This window comes from Scylla paramamosain, chromosome 15 (genome assembly GCF_035594125.1).
Source record: "Scylla paramamosain isolate STU-SP2022 chromosome 15, ASM3559412v1, whole genome shotgun sequence".
Classification (NCBI taxonomy): Eukaryota; Metazoa; Arthropoda; class Malacostraca; order Decapoda; family Portunidae; genus Scylla; species Scylla paramamosain.
This window is the reverse complement of record NC_087165.1, coordinates 17,666,012-17,683,473: the sequence shown is the minus strand read 5'-3', so window position 1 is coordinate 17,683,473 and position 17,462 is coordinate 17,666,012. Positions and strand designations below refer to the sequence as shown.

Below are 17,462 nucleotides of genomic sequence, written 5' to 3'. Positions count from 1 at the left end.
CATCAGTTTAAAGCAGCTAGAAATTGCCGAACTACATATTACCTTTCAGGTAGTGAAGGATGCTATGTTGGAATTTGTTTTACTCTGTAAAAGTATTGCATTTATACTAAATTTATGGCATATTCATGTTATCTTTGTGTCCTCTGCACATTCACCTTTCATTCAATTGTGAATTCTTACCAGTATTTTCCCTGCGTTACAATAATACAGAAAGCAACTTTAACAATTACATATCTTTTTTTACCTAGATTGGCTGTAATGAGGTGCACGGTATGGCATTAATGCTTCCTATATTTATTCCTGTTCACATGCATCCGTGGTAAATAACTAGTAATGAATGAAGATGAATAAAGGCTAACTAAAAAAATAAACAGAAAAAAAAAACAGCTTAATTGTTGTTTCCCAAAAGCTAAGTTAAAAAGTTCCAGTCGAGTTGCCCAGTTTAATTGTCTTGATACTCCGCCGCTCAAACCGTCCAAATTATAGAAAAAAAAAGGAAAAATAAAACACTATTAGATAGGGAGGCCTGGAGATAATTAATGAAAGGGACTAAAAACTGAGGAGAGGATAAGTCTTCTGCAGGGAAGCTGAGAGGAAAATGGAAGCTAGCAAGATGAGACGAGGAGTAGCCGTGGAAATAATAGTAGGAAGTAGCAGGAACTTAAGAGACTGAAGGCAGTTTGCTAAAGGAAGGGGGTTGATGAGGCGAAGAACTTTTAACTCCTCCTTGTTTAATAAAGTGAAAGTGGTGTGTGTGCGTGTGTGTGTGTGTGTGTGTGTGTGTGTGTGTGTGTGTGTGTGTGTGTGTGTGTGTGTGTGTGTGTAAGGGGGTTGATGAGGCGAAGAACTTTTAACTCCTCCTTGTTTAATATAGTGGAAGTGGTGTGTGTATGTGTGTGTGTGTGTGTGTGTGTGTGTGTGTGTGTGTGTGTGTGTGTGTGTGTGTGTGTGTGTGTGTGTGTGTGTGTGTGTGTGTGTGTGTGTGTGTGTGTGTGTGTGTGTGTGTGTGTATGTGTGTGTGTGTGTGTGTGTGTGTGTGTGTGTGTGTGTGTGTGTGTGTTTCAATTTTCACTTTTTTCTTTGAATCTCGTGCATTTGGTGTCATATATACAATTTTTTCAGTCTTTCTGTGCCTGTATCTAAGAAACAGTCCAAGATTTCGAAAGCATGTTTACGTTAGGTGAGGGATGCCTGGTTGTGGAGGAGTTGCCTCTTGCTCTGGAGACATGACCCGAGGACTGGTTGAGAGCGCCTTCTCGTGCTGCTCATTAAGATCATTCATTAGCTTTGACCTTAATTACGTGACTCACAGACGAGAATATGATGAGTCTTGTGTGTTCGTATGAATTAAAACTGCCTACTGCCAAGCACTCGTGACATTTTCAAGTACTGGTGTGTGTGTGTGTGTGTGTGTGTGTGTGTGTGTGTGTGTGTGTGTGTTTGTGTGTGTGTGTGTGTGTGTGAAAGGTCTAAGCCTAAGCTGGTAATCTCGAGTCAAGCGCCTGATCCTCAATACCATGGTGAAGTACACGTATTGCATTCTGTTCTTCCCTCAGCTCTATCACATTTTCGTTTAGAGTTATTGTGTTTACTTGCTAAATCACATAATGTAAATCATATTTCAGTATTTATTCAGATATTCAGGATGAGTACAGGTGATCCAGAGCGGCTGAGCTATAAAAGCTTTTTATTTGCTTGCTTTCCTTAATCCTTTGACTGCTGCTGGTTTTCGTCAAGCTGAACAGTAAGAACAGTCTAATGCAAATCTATAACTTCGAAACGCACCAGTCACAGAAAAACCGATTAGTTAAGATCTCTTAGTGTCTCTAGTTTTATTTTTCCTTTAACTCTTGATGCTTCGCTCCTCATTCATTCTTCATCAGCCACCTTGAGTTGTTGGAAAGAGCTATTTTGGTGTGGTGTCATTAGCAGACGAAGGATTCATTGCCGTTTTCTTTTAAGTTTCCATATCAAAAAGTGTTTGACTTACGCGCGTATTCAGAAATACTTTGCTCTCTCACAACGATGAAAGGCCACGGAGATCATAAGCTGGATTCTCAAGAGTGATTTTCCTGTTAAAAATGTAGAAATCTGTCACTACAAGTATAAGAAAAAGAGAGAGAAAAATAAAAAGACCTGTGTAACTTCAGCTAGAGCCCTTTGAAGGTAGTCGGGGTGCGGGCAGAAGTGTTTCAGAATACGGTCCTTATGTAATTACGAAGGGACATGATTCCCAGTACAAGTTCACTTCCTGTAGTGCAGCACCAGCACAGGGCTGTCGCTAACTGGTGATTCATGGTGGAGGCTGGAACTCTTAATCGTTCGAGTGCAAATGACAGCGTAAGGATAGGATGACACTCCTTCACTTGTGTAACTCTGGTATCACTGTAACTCCTTCCATTATTGGTATCTTTCAAAATTACCCTCTCACTATAATTCTTTTCATTATTGATATCTTTCAAATTACCCTCTAAACTTGCACCAGGGTATTTTATTGGGAGTTAATTGGTTAATTATCAGCTACTCTTCTTTCATAATTAGACTCAATTAGAAAAGAAAAATCTAAATGCCTTTTTAAGAAGGTTAAGACTGGCGTGGTAAAGGACTGGAGTTTCATGAACTAATAATGCAATGAATCCTTCGTCTGCTAATAACATCACATCAAAATAGCTCTTTCTAACAACTCAAAGTGGATGATGAACAATGAATGAAGAGCGAAGCATCAGGATTTAAAGAGGAACCCGCAGCGTCGCAATGTGTGTTAAGGCCGCGTATTCTTAAAAATTTTGCTTTTTCATCAAGACTATTTTTAAAGATCACAGAGATGATTACTCATGTAATTGTCGGTGGTTTTTCTATTGATAATGTGGAGTTTTGTTTGACTATCACTAGAATAATGAAAACACCTTTTAAGACCCAAATTGCTTACACTATTGCTTGTTGAATGTAAGGGACAGAAATTCCTGCGGAGTATGTCAACGTGCCTCTTTTTGAACAGACACAAAGAAACCTTCATAAATGCATTGCCTTTGTTCTTTTTAATGATATTGTTTTGTTGCTATTCGCTGCATAAAGAGACAAAACTTTTCTTGTTTATCAAAGAGCTGTACCGGAATTTTAATTTGTAGTTCTGTCCGTTATTTTTTCCTTCATTTTTTCTTACTTTTATGTTTCATACTTTGCCTGATGTTTTATTTTATCATGTCTCTTGTTCTTGTTGCCCCTCTTTTCTTGACACAAAGGGTTCATTCCTTACACACACACACACACACACACACACACACACACACACACACACACACACACACACACACACACACACACACACGTATCCCTGCACTTCACGGTGAACAAACTCTGGACTTACATTTTTATTTTCAAGGCGTTTTATGCCAAATGCTGTTGATATTAAACTCTGGGCTCGGAATTCTGTTGCTTAATGAACGCCAAGTTGTGAAACTGTAACAAACAGCACGGTGTACCATTCCTCTGAGTTTCAGGTCTATTAATCTGTTGATCTGTTTAGTGGTTTTAAGATTTACCAGGACTGCAGTGGGAAATCGTGATTTTCTACTCTACAGGGATGTTGCGAAGTAGCTAAAAAGCAAGAAATTTACTGTTTGATTTATAAAAGCAAAATAGTTAAGATCTCTTACAAAATTATATATCATTAAGAAAACAGTTTTTGGAACTAAGTATGTAGAATAGAGAATTACGATCCTAAATTAGTGAAAATTAAATTGTGGGCATTTACCTTGCTACCATCCTGCTACAGTTTATCCTGCCTTGCTCAAGGCCACTACACTAGCCTTATCTCTACTGAACACGATGGTTTTCTTACTTGGTAATCCGTAAATAACGAGAATAAAATCTTGAGGACTTAATTGGTATTCTGTTCCTCAACCTGGATGGCGTGAAAGAATTATTTCACTTCTCTGTTAATGTATTAACCGAATAATATTCGATTATACATTCCACGTAGTAGAATGAGCCGGTTGTTGTGGCGAGGAACAGCCAAGGCTTTACTTACTGAATGGGATATTATTGGCATACTGACCAGATGCCGAGAGTCGTTCGTTTGTAAATGTTTTGGTATGACGTCACTCCATCTGGTTTCCTCCAGTAGGATGTTTCTAAAGTCTTCTAATTAAATTGACTGATATAAATCAATCATGCCTTTTACTTATATTATGATTTAAATTTATTCCAACTTTAACTTAACTCAAAGAAACTACAATAATCTATTATCATGATTATTCAAGAGATCAAAACCATGTAATGAAAGAAAATATACACAAATAGATATTACTCTTACATTTTTTTTATTGTATATTTGTGTTTAGTGCCATATTCTTTGTCTTCCTAAACGTATCTACTTACATCACAGTCCACCTCTTCCAGGCTCCAGTGGTCGAGTATGCCGTGGAGGAGGTCGTCACTCCGCGGCAATAACACTTCTCGATATTGTGTTACTCTCTGCATTGCTTTACGTCTTTACTGAAATCAAGCTTCAATTCTATAATTCTGATTAAACGCTGGTTGGTTCCTACTCCTTATCTTGGTATTCTTTTTAAAATCAATATTGTGGTGTTAGATATTTTCAAGTGTTTTTGTTTATGTTTCATCGTGTGTGTGTGTGTGTGTGTGTGTGTGTGTGTGTGTGTGTGTGTGTGTGTGTGTGTGTGTGTGTGAGGGGATGCAGCGCAACAATTTTGTGGTGTGTGGCGTGGATGCAAGTTTGACTAAGCCATGTGCACTGGTATAAGTTTTGTTCTGGGAAAAAAAATTGCTAGGATGATGCAGGTGTGAACATAAAAGCTGCAGTTGTGGTGTGGAAGCAGGCTACATGTAAAAAAAGAGTTGGTGTGTGTTGGGGGTTGGCGTGAGTATTACGAGTGCGGGGCCTACAGGTGTGTGTGTGTGTGTGTGTGTGTGTGTGTGTGTGTGTGTGTGTGTGTGTGTGCTTGTGTGTGGATTGATCGCTCAGTGGGATAAATAAAAGACTTCTTCATGATCACACTTTTACACGTAAGTGGTAATCAGACTCCCACGTATCCATACAGACACACAAGTAATTGGTTTCGGTCCCGAGATGACCCTGTACCCTGTAAATATGAGCCTCATAGCACCCCGTTCTTCTGTGATCTCCCCCTCCCTCCCCGTCCCCTTTCCAAAAAAATGTTATACAAGTTGATATGACAATTATGAATCATTTCAAGAACGAAAATACTGTGGAAGGTTTACATCGTGTTCACTATGTACACCAGTAATATCTATACAAGACAGCAACTGCGGGTGTCGCTGTTCGTGGGTCACTATGTTGAGCTTACTTGGCCACTGGAGTCAGCGTAAAGTTTTTCACCTGCATCAGTAACAGCTGAAGGTGTGATCAGTCGTGTCCGGGTCTTCCATTTCATCGAGATTCGTGAAAGGAAACCGCCTGACCAATGCGATTAGGTTACCACCGGAAAGCTTTTTTTTTTTTTTTTTTTTCACGATAGCTTACACACACACACACACACACACACACACACACACACACACACACACACACACACACACACACACACACACACACACACACACACACACACACACACACACACACACACACACACACACACACACACACACACACACACACACACACACACACACACACACACACACACACACACACACACACACACACACACACACACACACACACACACACACACACACACACACACACACACACACACACACACACACACACAACACACACACAGACACAGACACAGACACACAGACACAGACACACACACACACACACACACACACACACACACACACACACACACACACACACACACACACACACACACACACACACACACACACACACACACACACATGGTGGAATCGTTTCACCGCCAATCCCAGCACTGGTGATCTCTGGAGGCAGCAAACACGAAAGGTGGAGGAAGTGGAAGGATCAGTGCGACAGACTGTTGATAGGAAGATTCAGTCAAATTTGTATCATGGAATTCTTGATTGAATTTTCCCACATAACTTTAGTTGAGTAGAGCACAAAGAGCTTAGGAGCACTGAGTAATCTAAGCTTTTAAAGGTATAACATTAATTTAGTAATTACCTGCTCCAGCGCGGGCTTTTCGTACATCCCTGTACATTTTATGTTCACCAGTCTGTACTTGTATGATGAAAAATGCAACTTAACTTGCCTTGGTGTGTTTCTATGGTTCTAACTATCTCGCGAGTTGAGCAGATGCCGGCATTGGGTAGTGTAAACGGTGTGCAACGTTCCTAACAACAACAGCTTCATCTTATACTGATAATACCACTCACTCACAGCACTGAGTTATAGCACTAGTTAGAATGTGTGGTAATGTAACGAGTGTCTTCAGCTGGGAGTATCTTGTGGTTCCAGCGTCCACAGTGCTGGTAGTGGCAATTCATGTCTTGCACACGTGAATTGGCTCACAGATTCCCCGTAGAAAATTTCATAGCGAGTGATGGACGGGAAGGCAAAAACTAATGACCAAAAATAATCTCGAGTCCTGGATTCCAGAGTAGATGTATGATTTCCTATTTAACTAAGGAACCTAGTCTTCTACATATTTTACTGGATCACGCCTCCTCCCCCACCTACCCAGCCACTCATCCACCCACACACACACACATACACACACACACACACACACACACACACACACTCACACGTGCACATTGATCCATAAAAATCATGCACATGGACGGATATTCCTCCTTATTCTGCATTTTTTTTTTTTTTTTTTTGACCGATTTATTTATTTATTTTTTCAGTCTCTTTAATTGCTATTGTGATATGATATAGTCCTATTCGTCATGGCTGGAAAAATGATATGACACTTTTAGAGTTATCGCTGCAAACACCGACATAATCAACGTCAGAATTTCTATGTTCGCTCTTCGCACGTTCTTTCGGTCAAACGTGGCCGTGTTTGCTTCACCGGGAAAAGTGAAGCTGTTTCATTATATTCGTAATGCTGATCAGTCTCAGTTACAGCTACTCAGAGGTAAAATCAAGGGAAGATCCATTGTTTCGCACGTAAAGATGTCGCTTGTGCTGTCACCGTTCAGTAGCCGTGGCGAGGAAACATCACGGACTGACAAACTCACCATCTCATCAAACTGTGAAAGGAAACCACGTAAAAAAAGAATCATTAGTAATTTCCTATGTTCGTTTGAAAATCTTAAGAAAAGGCAAAATCAATACAGTTCTGGTCTTCAGTATGGGGTGAAAAGCCTTCAACACTAATTGGTGTTTCACGTATTAATGAAATTATATATTGACTTGATTGTATGTTTGTGTATACTATATTCCTGTTTGATAAGGGACAGACCATCCCTCCAATGGAAATCAAAGCCGTATTGAATGGAATAATTTATGTGTTGCCTGCGGCTGTTTTGTCCTGGTTTTCATGAAATTTTCGAGTGTTCCATAATCATGTCAGCCACTAATGATGAATACTATTCTATTACCATCAATTCTATTACCCTTATCTCGCCGGAATTTCAAAATAACAATGGCAGCAGTCTTTCTGTTAACATTTGCACTACGCTTTAGATAACATATTACTGAATAATGTAAGGAAACCATAATACATACAAACGCCTGAGCAGGTAAACCAGAGTGGAAGATGTGCCTGTGCGAGAATGATTGATTACAGGTTCGTGAATGTTAATGAACGCAAAACAAAAACATGCATGATCACAGATAAGCATCTCCTTTCATTCCCCTCATCTTACGCTCCAAGTGACTCACCTGTTATATCTGACTCTGAATACATGATTTGCCACGGTACAGGAGCGCTTCTGGACCAAGTGTGGCAAGGGTAGGGCCCAAGGGAACCATCTGCAGGGTAGAGCCGTTCAGGAGGGTAGCGGTTCTTAAACTCTGACGGCACATGTTGCATTGCGGTCCCCCTCCTCCCAGCCGACAGCCTGTGGGGGATTGTCGATACAGAGACTCAATGAGAGACAGGAATGAAAGTGAAAGATTTGCAGGAAAAAGTCGTGTGTCAATGTACTCGCTTTTCGTGTGGTCATGTCTTTTTCTTTCTCTCTTTTTTTTTATATTTCTTTTTCATTCTCTTTTATTTTTTCTTTCATTCTCATTTCTTTCTCGCATTTTTTACTTTTCTTTTTTTTTTACTTCTTTCCCTCTCTCTCTCTCTCTCTCTCTCTCTCTCTCTCTCTCTCTCTCTCTCTCTCTCTCTCTCTCTCTCTCTCTCTCTCCAACACACATAAATATACTAGCTACCCACCACCCAGATACCCACATTACACCTTAAGAACATAATGAATGGCATCACTACTTCATTCCCAACCTTTTCATCACATCACCAAGCCGCGTCCTTCCTACACGCTTTTGTCTGTCACCTCTCCCCTTAATGAAAAAAGGTAATTTGACGACATAAGAACGAGGAAGAAGGGGAAAGGAAATGCGATATTCTCGTACTCTTCTAAGAATACGAAAGGAAAGGGGAGAAGACCAGAGTAGCAGCATTAGGAGGACGGGGGAAAAAAGGGAAGCAGGCGGAGGGCAAAAGAGAGGGGGAAGGAGAAAGACATGAACCAACGCACACCTACTGTTCCTTGCGGTGAGTCCCTCCCTGGACGAGTACACGAGCAGGTGGTTGTTGGAGCGCTGGGAGGCAGGCGTGGTGCGGAAGGTCCCGTTTGGTCCTTGGCGGGTGTCTGTAGTAGAGGAACGGCCAGGTTATTAAGGCTGTGGCGCACACACACACATAGAGAGAGAGAGAGAGAGAGAGAGAGAGAGAGAGAGAGAGAGAGAGAGAGAGAGAGAGAGAGAGAGAGAGAGAGAATTTTATTTGGTCTTGCTTATCTCCATATATTTTTTTTTTCAGATCGCTTTGCCAATTTTAGTAAAAAAAAAATCTGCTGAAAACGTGAATTTGATGAAAGAAAAAAAAGTTGATATCCAAAGGAGTAAACCAACTGTGACGCTTTGACTTTTGACAGGGGAGAGAGAGAGAGAGAGAGAGAGAGAGAGAGAGAGAGAGAGAGAGAGAGAGAGAGAGAGAGAGAGAGAGAGAGAGAGAGATTAAAGACCTGTCATTCACTTACTCATTTTAGTCACGCAAAGTACCTTTATTTAAAAAAAAAAGTTCTGAATCCCAATGGAACGTTTTACGTACATTCGATGAGGAAACAAGCCGCTATTTGTGGCTTTTCGTCCGGAGACAGATACGATCCTGATACTGACTCCGCTCTTATGTACCTACGGCTATGCATTCGAGGGTCACTGTGGGATTGTGATTGTGTGTGTGTCTATGTGTGTGTGTGAGAGAGAGAGAGAGAGAGAGAGAGAGAGAGAGAGAGAGAGAGAGAGAGAGAGAGAGAGAGAGAGAGAGAGAGAGAGAGAGAGAGAGAGAGAGAGACTTCGAGATTTCCTTTGAATTTACATGTCGCTTCAGCTAAAAATAAGGTAGGAAGGTTGCTTCATTAAGTACATGCAGTCAATATTTTTTTTTGTAGACTATAGTAGATGTGTAATTGGATAGATAGATAGGTAGATAGATAGTTTGATAGACAGATGGATACATAGACTAATAGGTAGATAAATAGATAAGCAGATAGATAGACAGATACATAAATAGATAGCCAGGTAAATAAGCATGTAAGTCGACAGGCAGATAAATAGGTTGGCAGGTGGACAGACTGAAAGACAAGTACTGGAGAATGTTGTGACACCAAAAATAAACCATTTCAAAATTATTAGTTCATCGAGAGAGTAAGTGATATTTGTGCTTTTCAAGGAAGACGAAGCGTGTGGAAATTCTAGTGAGAAAACAAGATAAGTTCGTTAAAGTCTTGTACTGATGGATAGCAAAGAGAGGCAGAGAGAGAGAGAGAGAGAGAGAGAGAGAGAGAGAGAGAGAGAGAGAGAGAGAGAGAGAGAGAGAGAGAGAGAGAGAGAGAAACGAGTGGAGGAAAGCCTTTATTCTGATTACAATATTCCTCATATTTTCGATTTTATTTCAGGCTTCAGTCACTTTTCGTTCGGTAATTAAGGGATGCAAATGCATTTTTGTGTCCAAAATTCGCGCGATTAGTTACCATTTCAAAGGAGATGGTGGAATAATACGTTTTCAGAAAGGAAGGGTGCAGTCTTTCTTTCAGATATAGCTAGACTTTTCTCCTGTGTTCTCCTGAATCGCTGGTTATCATTAGCATTCTCACTCTTTCCTTGAAATCCGCAGGCAGAATTGGTGAAAGTAAAGCTGTCAGTTTAACTAAGTAAAAAAAAAAAAAAAACAGAAAAACAAATACAGAAGTAGGACAACTCGAGATTGGTCAGAATACAGTGTACGGTGGAAACTATTGGTAACACACACATACACACGCACACACACACACACACACACACACACACACACACACACACACACACACACACGTTTTTCTTTTCCAATATGGGTCACCTTTATTCAATCTCTCTCTCTCTCTCTCTCTCTCTCTCTCTCTCTCTCTCTCTCTCTCTCTCTCTCTCTCTCTCTCTCTCTCGTCAGTATTCCAGTTCAAAATTGTAAGTGTTGCAGGAAATATACAAATGTTTATCTATTTACTTTTACTTCAAAACGGTGGAAAGTGAATACTGTCCGTGGAGATCTCACTTGTTTCAGACATCATCCATGTCAATTCTTTTCAAAGTCTTAATAGCAGGTGTTTTGCCTTTTCCTCTGCTGCTCGGTTCATCACACACGTTTAAATATTGTTTAGCGTGGGTTTCGTTATTAGAAAATGTGGAAGCAATGTTGTGTGGAAAATGGTTCTTTAACACAGAAATTTGCTTAAAATGAAAATGTAATAACAACAGCTGCGTCTGTCATTCTATTCTTTTTTTCTTTTGACATAAATTTTCTCAATAATTTGTGAAGTGTTGTCAGTGATATACACGTAGAGGCAGTGGCAGAGAGGAACGTATTGATATTCAGTGAGCAATATAAAGAGTGTGGAGAAGTAAAGATGGTGAGAGTAAGGAGCGTAAAGATAATGACAGGAAAGTAAAGATAGTGACAGAGAACAACGTAAAGAGAGTGGCAGAGAGGACCGTGTAAAGATAATGACAGAAGAAAGTAAAGATAGTGATAGAGGAGCGTGAAGATAGTGACAAAAGAGGAGCGTAAAGATAATAACAGATAGGAACGTGCAGATAGTGACGAAGAGGAACGTAAAGATAGTGATAGAGAGGAACGTACAGATAGTGACGGAGGGAAAGCAGGACATGTAGAAATACTGATAGTAAGGAACGAGAAGATAGTGATGGCATGCAACCTGAAGATAATAAGAAACGTAATGTCAGAAAGGAACGTAAAGCTAATTAATTTATTAATTAGTTTCTCAGAGTACAGGTCGATACTTTTATTTTTTCTTTCTTTCCCTTCACATGGATAGTGACAAGAAACCTATGTGAGGATTGATGTATTTATGAAGCGTGTGGCGGTACGAGGGGATTATCATGATGGCCCACCTACTCACCTGCCCACTTTCCTATACAATAACACAAAGAATATAATGAATTTCTGATACACCGTTTCAGACGCCCTAGCCATTATTTTTGCAGCCATTGGACACAATTGCCCGCACTGTAGTAAAAAATAGAAAAATAACGATGTAAAAGGATCATTCTAGTTATGCATCAAATTTTTTCCTCTTAAAGCTCAGGATTTATTCAGCATTTACCTTCCATGCAACAACGAGAAAGACAATCAAGTAAAAGATAAAAAGGAAATGAAACCCATGAAAGACTCTGACCGTGCAGTCTCCAACTTTTCGCTTTTTTTTCTCTTCTCTCTGTAAACTTGTGGAAACTATAGACATTATTAATGAAGTTTGGCAACAGTTTTTACGAGTCCTGAGACATCCGTCCACAGCAGCTTATTACTAAAGAAGGTTATTTCTCGTATTAACAGTACTCTGATGTACTTTTTTGGGGTCTCTGATATTTTTTTCTATCTATATTTCTTTATTTTTATCCTTTTTCCTTATTTGGCGACATTTATTTATTTTATTTTTTTATTTTTCTGTCTTGTTCTTGACTCGATTACGTTTTCCTGTCGCTCTTCATACAGCTTTTGTAATTTTAGAATTTTCTGTCTTCACTATATCCTTCTGGCAAAGGAAGATCGACTTCTGTTTTAGGATCATAATACTAATGATTATAAATACATCCGTTTATTACTCAGCATTTCGTTTATGCAGAGAAACTGAAAGATACTTAAGAAAGCCTTGACACACCGTTTTTAAATATTATTTTGAGCAGATTCCAGTGTATACGGGCCATGTCATTCAAGTGTCCTTGCATCTCTTTCATCCAGCTCAGAGCTCATCTTTAAATGTATTTGTCTCAGTCTGCAGATTTTTCTACGTCTTATACTGTGTAACACCTGGAAGCTAAACCAGAGAGAGAGAGAGAGAGAGAGAGAGAGAGAGAGAGAGAGAGAGAGAGAGAGAGAGAGAGAGAGAGAGAGAGAGAGAGAGAGAGAGAGAGAGCGCTAATGACACCCACTACCTGGGCAACGGTGATCGCCTTAATTAATGCAGTGTGCACAAGTACGGGCTCGAAATACACCTCACCACTCAGCGTGGACATTTTGTGCTGGGCCAGTCAAAGAATTGGTGAATGTACGTCGACCAATAACGAGTAGGCGAATAGAACAGAGAGCTTCTAGGAGCTTATTTACATCTATTTATTATTTTACTACGGAATTTTTTTTCTTTGGTCGCGTTTACCTGTGCAATCCCATTCTTTTAAAGTATTACAAGGTGTGAGTAGAAAACATCTTACTTGATAGAATATTTTAATAAAAAAGGAAATACTTACACCGTTACCTAATTATACTTATTTTATTCAGAATAGCACTTTTAGAACAGCAATTTTTTTTTCTTGAGTTATTTACCTGTGAAATCATATTAATATATTCTTCGACTTGAACTGTTTCAAAAGACGAGCCTCGGGACGTATCAGGAACAAAATTGACTAACTCTTTCGAATCCATCTCTGACTTTTTAGAAAGCGGCAGTTTAAGCGGACTGTTTTTCCCTTGTTTATTTGCTATTGTTGAGTCACGTTGAGATGAAGAAAACAGTGTCATAATGTGAAGCTTTTACGTTATTTGGAGTATTATAGTTAAGATGATGGTTGTAATATCTCCCGCAGATTCCAGATGATATGGAAGGACTAATACGTAAGGAGAGAAGATGAAGGTTAACCTGGAGTTTCCACAGTGATGATTATCATCTATGCCAGGAGTGGTTGTATAAGAGATTTACATAAACTGCCGGTAGAACAAAGAATGAGAGGCTAATACCTGGTAAACAGAGCCATTATTATACCTCCGACGTGGTGACCTGAATCTTTTCCATTTCCTTCCTTTCCTTTCTAGGTCCCTTTATCACCACCGCTACCGCCTCCACGCCAGCTGCTCCCATATGATTGCTAGAACGTCACACCGAGGTACGTAATCGTTCCTTAATATCGTTTCCAATAGAAGTCAATCACTATCGTCAGAAGGAGAAACAATGTAGAAAGAAAGTCTCTCTCTCTCTCTCTCTCTCTCTCTCTCTCTCTCTCTCTCTCTCTCTCTCTCTCTCTCTCTCTCTCTCTCTCTCTCTCTCTCTCTCTCCTCTCTCTCTCACACGATATGTACAATATCTTTTCTGTCGAGTGCTCTAGAGGAATTCCATATTACGTGATTATATCTGGTAAATCATACAACATGCACTTCTCCAAGCTCACACTAAATTTGATCTCCGAGGCAATTTGTTAGCCTCTGTTGCGTGCAAAATAAAAAGCGCAGCTCTTCATCCGTCACTTCCATAACTAGTCCTGTTGCCAGTGTGTTGGCAGTAACGTTCCTGATGATTTTCTGTGACTTGATCGCCACCCTTGCACTTTGTTAGTTCAGGAGCCATTACCTTGAAATTTGTAGTGTACAGTGAAGCAATAAGATTTTCGTGATTGTTAAGGTTACTACAGCCAGTGTTTCAAGAGGGGAACTAGGAAATGCCTCTCATGGTAATAGCTCCAGGACCTCAGCAATCCTGGAAAACAGAATAAAAAAAAATGCATAATTGGACTCTAACGGTAAGGATTTAAACATAAAAAGAGAAATTTAACAGATTTGTTCAAATTTTAGAATAAATTCTGTCACTAAATATTAATTTTTTTCTCTTTATGGCAAGTCAATATACGAAATTCTGGAAACGTTTACATTGTGATGAGCTTGCCCGAATTGGATGCATTACTGAATTATCAACATCAAGCAGTAGGTAATCATTAACGGATCTACCTCAGAATGGGCGGTTATCATTAGCAGTGACCCGCACGGTGATCGCTGGGCAGCATTGTTCACTGGCTGCGTGAATGATCTTGGCGTGCATACCTCATGGCACGATTGGTCAACCGCAGGACGATGACCGGACATCATAAACGGTCAAGAGCAGATAAACCTCCAGCAATGGGTTGAATTTGGGCAAATGAATACGTCTATACTGCCTCATCGTAAATTGAGATCAGATCCTTTAAGATAGAAATTCTTTCAGTACTGCTTATTTTTTCGATAATCATTCAAGTTTTTAGACATTCTTTTTTTTTTGTGCCGGTGCCCGGAAAAGATAAAAACCGACTGTTAGCTCTTTTTTTTTTCTCTCTCTCTGTCGAAACAAACAATGATTTTTATTGTTCTGAGTGTTAATAAAGGATGATCATAGTTGTAAAGGGTTACGCAAGGAATCATGTTATTTACTGAACCTCAAAGTCTAAAGGGAAGGAATTATAAAATGTGAAATGTGAACAAAGAAGCAGTGGTGAAGCACGTGGAACTCGCACACGCTTGCACTTTGTTAATATTTTCTTCTTAACTTCAAGATTTAAGAGGTAAAGTTTTATGGAGTGAACCGCAGGATCAGAAAACATTCGGAATAACCGGCAGTCACAGCCTGCCTTTTAAAGACAAGGCTTTTCCTTCACACAAAACTACGTGTACATGCATTTAATTACACAAACACCCTTCACTCAATATTCTAAATCGCTTCTGACTTTGTTTGGGGACCGGCACCTCAATGGGACTTTTTTTTTTTCATAAATATGGCCGGTGCCCCTCCTACATAAAAAATAAATCTGAAACTTTTATAATATATTCTCAGTTTTGCGACTTAAAACGTAATATTATAGCTACTTAGAAAACATTACCAGTGTATGGGATCTTTGTCCATTATGATTTACACCCAAATTTGAAGACAGTCGGTGCAAAAGTAAAATAATTCTTCTAGTTCTTTGCATAACGCATCCTGTAAGAGAAGCCAGTTTCATCGGAAAACTAATTGACTGCCATACACTACCAAAGGGATTTCGAAACATTGATACAAATTAGACTCTCTCTCTCTCTCTCTCTCTCTCTCTCTCTCTCTCTCTCTCTCTCTCTCTCTCTCTCTCTCTCTCTCTCTCTCTCTCTCTCTCTCTCTCTCTCAACAAATTAAGAAGCAAAAGGAAACAAATTGATTGCGCCGAGCGTTGCCCCACCCTCATCATCAGTGCCATTAGTGGATGCAATATGCTTCAGTGCAGCATTGCGACACGCAGCACGATGACCGCTCGTCCGAAGCTCGCCTGAATCTCACCTTACTGTGTTCCTCAACCTGTACCTCTGTCTGTCTGTCTCTCTTGATGTATGTATGTATGTATGTCCTGAAATCACTGACTAGTAGACTAAGGTGATAGGAACATAAAAGCATAAGAAAATAAGGAAAGCTACTAGAAGCCATCAAGCCTACACGTGTCAGCTTCTGTATGATACTAAGCTTCCTATTTCTACCTGTCATCTTCATTTACAATTTTGTTTAATCTTCTTTTAAAAGCTCTCAATGACACAACACTAGCACTCTGATTGCTGAGTTCATTCCAGTCATCTACCACTCTGTTTGAGAATCAATACTAACCTATATCTTTTTTTTTTTTTTTTTTTAATTTGACTTGTTTTCAAGCTTTACATTCTAAAACTTCATCTGACTCATTATGGTGGTGATAAATGTTGGTGAATAAGGTGGACAGATACTAAACACAAAACGTACGCTATAAGATGCGTAGTCCCCCCATACATACTCCTACTTAAAGGAATAGTTTGTTGTACCTGAACTAGACCCATCGGTTCCAATTCGTGTCCAGCCCTGTTCATAATTGATGTCATGGATGGCAGGTATATTTATTGCTTCTTCCTTCTTTCTCTTTTCTTACCTCCTCTTGCTCTTCTCGTTTCTCCTTCCTTTCCTTTTTCCTTCGTTTCCTTTTTTTTTCCCTCTCCCAATCTTACTCGATTTTCCTCCTCTTCCTTCTTCTCCTCCTTTTTTAGTCAGTTCCAAACAGTCATGGAAGATCCTGAAGATATCTTGCTGTTTGATGATTCCATTTAATCCTCATCAATTCTCCTCCTCCTCCCCCATCCATGGAAAATGCATAATTGTGAATTTTTATGTAACTTTTATGTTGTCATCTCTACTATGTACATGTTTTCATACACTGGGATTATTGACTTATTAGTAAATGTTCGTTGTGAACTGAACACCTTTCCGCGGCAACTTGCAAAAGGAATCAACAGAACCTTTCCCAGAAGCATCACCAATGGCAACAACAGCAACAAGGGTCCCACGCCACCCCGCGCACTGTCTGGGTAAATAAGACAGCGTGACAGATTATCATGTCGTGAGAAGGAAGCATATAGGAAAAACAGCGGGAATTTATGATGTCGCGAGAACGAGGAGGAGGGAAAACACCAGTAGTTTCTTACACTAAAGGAGACAGGGTAGGCACTACTGAGTAAATAAGAAAATGATACTCTCTGTGCTGTTCGGAATATGAAAAAAAAAAAAAATGAGAACCTGAGATAAAAAAAAAAAACGACGAGTTGTTTCAGTTTAACTGATTTTATGATAATTTCCTGAAACTGAGCAGAAAATAAAGCAGAGAAAGTGTTACGTAGCTTGAAGCAAAAGGGGATGAGTGAGAATGTTGGTTGATTTTTTCATAGACTTTCTCATTGCTCTGGCCGTTCTTTGTTAACATTCAGGGTTCTTAAAAAAGACGTTTGCATGTAATACGTACAAGCGGTAGAAAGAGTATAGGAAGTTTTTTTTTTTTTTTTTAGGTTACAGAACTGTTTTAGAGATTGTAGTAAGAAAAAAAAAATCTAAAAGTGTAGGTGATTAGGAAAGAAAAAGAAACATTAAACGAGAGCAAATAAACACCGGAAAGGTAATTACGAATTCGTATTTTTTGCTATTTCTTAACAGGTATATATTTTAAAGTGTCTTGCGAAGCCTGTTGTTGTTGTGGTGGTGGTGGTGGTGGTGATGGTGAAGATTAGATATGTGAGAAATAATGGAGCTAGTAAAAAAAA

The 17,462-nt window shown here is 39.5% G+C and overlaps 1 protein-coding gene across 1 annotated transcript in view; it reads right to left on the bottom strand.

Moving 5' to 3' along the window:
- Positions 1 to 5,053: 5,053 nt before the first annotated feature.
- The window catches only part of LOC135107545 (tachykinin-like peptides receptor 86C), a 154,100-nt gene continuing 141,691 nt past the window's right edge, over positions 5,054 to 17,462 (bottom strand). Inside the window, 3 exon segments of the mRNA XM_064017531.1 lie at positions 5,054 to 7,173; positions 7,808 to 7,986; positions 8,635 to 8,742. Coding sequence (XP_063873601.1) covers positions 7,811 to 7,986; positions 8,635 to 8,742 — 284 coding nt within the window. The 3' untranslated portion in view covers positions 5,054 to 7,173; positions 7,808 to 7,810.